The sequence below is a fragment of the Penaeus japonicus genome, unplaced genomic scaffold (genome assembly GCF_977035675.1).
Source record: "Penaeus japonicus unplaced genomic scaffold, GWHDUDI00000001_assembly GWHDUDI00000031, whole genome shotgun sequence".
Taxonomy (NCBI): domain Eukaryota; kingdom Metazoa; phylum Arthropoda; class Malacostraca; order Decapoda; family Penaeidae; genus Penaeus; species Penaeus japonicus.
The window spans coordinates 27,399,596-27,407,095 of record NW_028234433.1 but is presented as its reverse complement, the minus strand read 5'-3'; the positions used below and the strand labels follow the sequence as shown (position 1 = coordinate 27,407,095).

Here is a 7,500-nt window from a genome sequence, read left to right as displayed (position 1 = left end):
ATATACACATAATCAGTTTAGGGTGTATCAGAATAATTGTTAAAAAATGACATTTTTCCTAACTGTACAATTTGAATATATTATTTGGCCATGTCTTGACAGTGGGAGATGAAATGATCAGCTCCATTGGTCGTGGATTGTGTGTACTAGTTGGAATTCACAAGAATGACACCTCAGCAGATATAGATTATATGTAAGTATATTATTATAAGCCACCTTTACTCATCCTATGTGTAACAAACTCTGTTTTTTATGTTGTTTAAATCTCAGAAAGATGGTCTGATTAGGAGGTCCTCATTTTCCAGATAAATGGCAAAACTGGAGGATGTTGGGATCCATATTCTTTGAAAATATTTCTTTTTTTATTGTTATTTTTTGACATGGGTATGTACTTCAGTGGAGTTCTGTCCAACTGGATTAGTTTTAAATAAGCTAAAAGCAACAAAATCTTTGAATTAAAATGGCTTTGAAACTCTTGTTTTGTTTCACACTGAGAGAACAGAGGATACCTTTCCCACAGGGTCCGCAAAATACTGAATACCAGATTATTTGAAGATGGCAGTGGGAAACGATGGCATTTAGGTGTGAAAGATGCTGGGCTGGAGATTCTCTGCGTTTCTCAGGTAAAATGAACAAAAGTCTACTTGTTTAAACTCATAAATAAAATCAGAGCAGGTATTAAAGTAGTTTAACCCTCTCTGGACGGGTGGTACACTACAGTACCGCTCATTCAAGGGCCCATTTGCCAGGTGGCACCAAATGGTGCCAGTCATTTAATTGATTTAGGCCTAAGCGTTCGAGAGCCCCAGCATTGTAACATGCAAGGCTGGAATGCCCCCGTCTTGAGTGGGTTAAGCGACTCACGACGGGGCATATATTTTATATAGCAAGCTTCTGCAGCTTCCTGCGAAGAGATTTCTTGAGGCACAAACCTCTCAGAGCAATTTTTACCCTACAAGAGTTAAAAAAAAAAAGATGTATAGGTTGTATATACAGCAAAAACTGATGACATGATAAGACATTTCTGTTGTGTCAGAAATATTCCAATGATATGATATGTGCCATCTGTCGTGAATGGATCAACCCTACCACCCTGGGTTACTTTATATCTTCAATACCACTGTGGTAATATTTTAGCCAAAAAGAAATTGTGTTCCATTTAGTAAAAGCATTCTAAAAGATGATAGTTTGTAAATAGTATATATACTTGTAAACAGTTGTAAATATTGATATACAACATGGAGTAAAGAGAAGTAACTCAGCCTCATATAACCCATTCACGCCATGGCTGTTCCGGCTTTGCACAGTCGCAATACCGGGGTTCTCGAATGCATAAGCCTAACGCCTCGAGATTCTCGGACACACAAGCCGCGAGCCTGGGCTTGCCCTCATAGCTCAGCCCGGGCGTCTGATGCAAAAACCACAATACGTGTCATCACGTCAACTGGCTCCAATGGGAATAATGTCACCCAAGCAGAGTTGTTACTAAAATTAAAATATTCATCATTTTTTTCAGTTTGCATTTTACTTTTATGTAAAGATGTAAAAATGTCTGTTCAGGCTGAAATATTTCCCCCTCATTGTATGACTTTTAATATTGAAAACTAGAATTGTTTCTTCTAGTTTACACTGTACTGTGAATTAAAAGGAAACAAACCAGACTATCGACATGCAATGGGAGGCGAAGCAGCCCAGCAGTTCTACGAAGAGTTTCTTGGTCAGTTGAAGAAGCAGTACAAAGAGGATATGATAAAAGGTATAATGTACATGTATTTTTTATATATATACACTTTTAGATTAAGATTACAGATAGTACACCCTTTATATGTTGAAATTTAGACAGGTAGCTTAAATAAACCAGTTACAATTACATTAACCTATTGCTGATGAGTGTCCTGACATACATGATGCAGGAGCTTTGGCCTGATGATGAGTGTCGTGACATATATGACGTTTGGGGATTTTGGAAGGAGTGAGAGAGATTGGGAAAAGTCAAGGTATGTTGCATGAAGCTGCCTCGCTCTGGAATAAAACCTATCCTGGAGACTGAGCAAGCAAATCTATCCCCCGTCCTCAATGGGTTAACCCATTGCAGACAGCAGGCCCAATGACCTAATTGGCAGTCAGGATGGGTAGTGTGTGACGCTGCCAGCAGCAGCTAAAAATTACAGGGATAGGGAAAGTGTTTTTTATGCCATATGGGTAGGGCAGACTAGCCAAAACAATATTTTTCCATAAAACCATCACACAATCCGGGTTTAGGCTGCCTTTGGAACCCTTTAGAACCCTTTAGCTCTGAAGCTAGCATTGTTACAGTCATAATACTTCATGACTGTGTGTGCACTTCAGCTATTAACAGATCCCGATGTTGTCATGTATGCATTGACACCCGTACACAATGGGTTAATATGAAGTTCAGTTAGAATATGCCAATTCAATTTTTTTTTCATTTTGCTAGAAGTCCTGTACTGGAAAGAGTCTTGACTGTCAATCTTCTGTTTTTCAGATGGCAAATTTGGTGCTATGATGCAGGTGGATATTCAGAATGACGGGCCTGTCACGATTAACATTGATTCACCTTCTAAGAAGGTTATTGAAAAGGTTATTGAAAATAGTGGAGATAGTCAAGATTGATGACTACCAGTTGTATATTTTATGTGAATATTTATATATGGAATAAAATAATATCTTATAGACTGATTTTTTATTGGAAATTCTTTTCTCAGGAGAGGATACAAACTTAAAAAGACCTTTACAAAAATTACATTGATGTTAAATGTAGACAATTATACCTAAGCAGCTGCCTGAGTTGCTACCATGTGTTTTGCCTGGGCGAAGGCAGCAAGAACTGCCGACAACTGGATTTTTTCTGAGGCCCCGGAACACAACCGCACTTCAATGTCTGATAATCGTTCCACAAGATGAATTCTAACTTCGACTGGAAAATCAACTGAAATATAAATGAAGAACATTATCAAACTTGCTGCCACACAGATTTCAAATTTTCCTATGAATAAGATAGTGCTAAAGGAAGCAATACTCCAGTAAAGGAAATAATCTGTCCATAAAACATACAACATGAATTGACCCTTCATAGAGCATTCATAGAAGCAGTATTTCCATGCAAAATATATTGACACTGTTTCTTTGGTCACATAAATTTCATTTCCTCCCAAATGAATCATGCATAGTGAAATTAAGGTACATTTCCCCTACTGATTGAGCTTTAGATGCTTGCAAGAGATGGACCACTTTGGTTGTTCCTTTCCTCTAGAAATGTTACAAAATATATATATACACATACATATACATATTTATATATATGTATGTGTACATATATATGCAAACATATATGTGTACATGTGTATATGTATATGTATATATATACATATGTACACATGTATGTATATATAAATATGTATATATATATATATGTATTCAAGTATGTATATATATGTATATATATGTATATATACATATATATACATATGTATAAATATACATACATACATATGTGTACATATGTATAAATATATATACATACATATGTGTACATATATATACACATATGTATATATATACATAGATATATATATATATGTATCTATACAAACGATAGTTACATATGTATTTATGGTTTGTATGTGTAATAATATACATGTTATAAATTATATTATATACATTCATACATATATATGTTTACATATGTATATATATATACATTCATACATATATATGTTTACATATGTATATATATATATATACATACATACACATGTGTACATATATATACACATATACATCATACATACACATATATATGATATATCTGTAAGTATAAATTCTAGGGATTTCAGGGTTGAGAATCCCAGCTCCTAAACATTACACCACAATGACCCACTATAAGTAATGAATTAGAAATTCAAGTCACAAATCATGTTACCAAAGTTATATATATATATACACATACATACATATATATATATAAATATATATCATACAGTAACATATTACATACTATTATATAATATATATGTATATGTATATAAACATATACATATAATAGATATATATATTATGTTATTAAATATACATATAGCAATATATATCAATATATATCTCCATGTACATATAGCATATATATATATATTATATTTATATGTTATATATATAATTTATATATATATATATATATGTATATGTATATATATATATATATTATATGTATATATTATATATATGAATATGTAAGATATTTATATATATGTATGATATAATATATATATATGTATATGTATATATATCATAGATAATGTGTATATATATTTATATATATATGTATAGTATATATAATATATAATGTATAAATATATATATATGTATGAAAATATATATAATATAATGTAATAATAATATATGTATATATATATATATAAAATATATAATTATGTATGTATATAATATATATTATGATATTATAGTATTATATGTATGATATATATATAATTATGAACATATATATATTTGTATTTATATAAATATAATATGTATATATCTATATGTTATATATAAATATATGTATATATTAGTTCTTATTATATTATATTATATGAATATAGTATATATATTATGTATATGTATAAATAGAGAAAAAAATAAATATATATGATATGTATATAATATATAGTTTATTATATATATAATATGTATATGTTATATATATTATATATGTAATTGTATATAAATATATATGTATTTGTATATATAATATATATGTATATGAAATAAGATATATGATGTATATGTATAAATAATATGTATATTATAGTATATAATATATTATATATCTATATGTATATTAAATATATATATTTATAATTATATTTTAGATGTATATGAATATAATAATATATGAATATATATAATAAGTATATGTATATATATACAAAAATATTATAGTATATATATATATGTATAGTAGTATATATAATTTATATGTATATATATATATGTATATGTATATATATATATTATTATGAGTTAAGTATAATATATGTATATTATATTATATATGTATATGTATATATAGATATGTATATGTATATAATATATAATTATAATTATATATATATATGTATATGTATATAGATATAGTGTTATATTATATATTATAATGTATATGTATCATAATATTAAATGTATATATATAATGTCAAATGTATATATATATATGTATATGATATATATAATTGTAATGTATATATATATATGTATATATATATATATTATATATATATATAATCTATAATGTATAATATATATATAAATTATATATATATAAATGTATATATATATAAAAAAAGGTATATATATATATATATATGATATATCTAATATCTATATGTATATAAATATAATGTATAATATAAAATATGAATGTATATATATATAATATGTATATATATATATATATATTCTATATATATATATAAGTAAATAATATATATATGTGCTTATATATATATATGTATGTATATAAAATATAAGTATGTATATATATCACTATGTATGTAAATATATATATATGTAAGTATATATATAAATATGTATGTATATAATTATATATTAATTTATCATAAATATGTATATATATATTTAAATATGTTATATATATATATATAATATAACACACAATAAATGTATAAATAAAATAAGTATATATATATATATAAAATGTATAATAATAAAATATATGTATATAATATATAATATGTATGATATATATATAAATTATATATATTATACAATGTATATATATATATAAATTATCTATAAATATAATATAGTAAATATCTATATATAAATGTATATATATATAATATATGAATCTATATAAATTATATATATATGTAATATGTATAAGAATATGTATATAAGTATATATATAATGTATAAATGTATAATAAATGTATAAATATATATATAAATATATATATATATATATATATATAAAATAATATATATATATTACATATATAAAAATACAAGAATAATATATACATAATAGAATAACATATATATATACATCTATAATATACATATATATATACATATCTATATAACATATCTTAAATATAAAATATATATAACTCCAACTCTATATATACCAATAAAAATATATAAATATACTATATAAATATATATATCTATATACCTATCTATACCATATAGAAATACATAAATAAAAACATATTATATAAATCATCTATACATATATATAAACATTATATATAATACATAATATAAACAAACTAAATATACATATATATATACATATATATATCCAACAAATATATCATATATATTATCTACCTATACAAATATATACATATACTTAAATTAACATAAACATATATATACATATACATATATATATATATATACCTATATATAACAAATACAGTGCTGGCCAAAATCTTAAAGACCAGGTGAAATATTGCAAATATTTGCATTAAGGCCTGGTGGTTTGTAATCACGTTGGAAGTGGAGCTGCGAATTGTAAGGGAGGAAAGGAAAGAGTAGGAAATAAAACCAGATTCGAAGCATGTTTCTGAAATACTGGTTAGAAACACGAGTACACCATTCAGCAACCGGACAAAAGTTTAAGACCAAGACAGAACAAAGTCGAAATCTGTGACAGGATCGACAATTCATTTCAGTTTCTTTTAGGCACTCACGCTGTCAGCACTTCCCGATGGCAAAGGCAACAAAGCTGACTGACTTTGAACGTGGACGGATCATCGAGTTACGCAAGCAAGGGCTTTCGCAACGTGCCATCGCTGCTGAGGTCGGACGCTCCAAAACAGTCGTTTTAAATTTCCTAAAAGACCCTGAGGGTTATGGGAAGAAAAGGTCAAGTGGTCGACCCCGAAAAATTTCACCTGTGCTGAGCCGGAGGATCCGACGTACCGCCCGTGAAGACACGGGACGATCGTCGAGCCAGATCAAGGCCCTTACTGACGCTGACTGCAGCACAAGGACCATTAGACGGCATCTGCGACAGAAGGGCTTCAAAAACAAAAAACGCCTTCAAAGGCCACGTCTCCTCCCACGTCACAAAACTGCACGTTTGGAATTTGCGAGGGAGCACCAAACATGGGACGTCGAAAGGTGGAAGGTTTTATTCTCCGACGAGAAAAAGTTTAACCTGGACGGTCCTGATGGTTTCCAACGTCTCCGGTGGGATCTCTTTGTCGTGCCAGTAACGTTGGAAACCATCAGGACCGTCCAGGTTAAACTTTTTCTCGTCGGAGAACAAAACCTTCTTCCACCTTTCGACGTCCCATGTTTGGTGCTCCCTCGCAAATTCCAAACGCGCAGTTTTGTGACGTGGGAGGAGACGTGGCCTTTGAAGGCGTTTTTTGTTTTTGAAGCCCTTCTGTCGCAGATGCCGTCTAATGGTCCTTGTGCTGCAGTCAGCGTCAGTAAGGGCCTTGATCT

At 28.4% G+C, this 7,500-nt stretch overlaps 2 protein-coding genes across 8 annotated transcripts in view; one reads left to right on the top strand and one right to left on the bottom strand.

Moving 5' to 3' along the window:
* Dtd (D-aminoacyl-tRNA deacylase) overlaps window positions 1-2,694 on the top strand; it is a 34,562-nt gene extending 31,868 nt beyond the window's left edge. For 4 of the 7 annotated variants that reach the window (XM_086556079.1, XM_043033461.2, XM_086556080.1 and 1 more), the window contains 4 exons: window positions 103-193; window positions 521-623; window positions 1,624-1,756; window positions 2,507-2,694. In XM_086556079.1, the coding sequence (XP_086412205.1) occupies window positions 103-193; window positions 521-623; window positions 1,624-1,756; window positions 2,507-2,634 (455 nt within the window). In that variant the 3' untranslated portion in view covers window positions 2,635-2,694. Of the gene's footprint in view, window positions 1-102; window positions 198-328; window positions 385-520; window positions 624-1,623; window positions 1,757-2,506 lie in introns of those variants that run through there. The other 3 variants (XM_086556081.1, XM_086556082.1, XM_086556083.1) reach the window with 3 other exon arrangements.
* RfC3 (replication factor C subunit RfC3) overlaps window positions 2,690-7,500 on the bottom strand; it is a 19,436-nt gene continuing 14,625 nt past the window's right edge. The window contains exon 6 of the mRNA XM_086556084.1: window positions 2,690-2,950. Coding sequence (XP_086412210.1) covers window positions 2,793-2,950 — 158 coding nt within the window. The 3' untranslated portion in view covers window positions 2,690-2,792. The remainder of the gene's footprint in view (window positions 2,951-7,500) is intronic.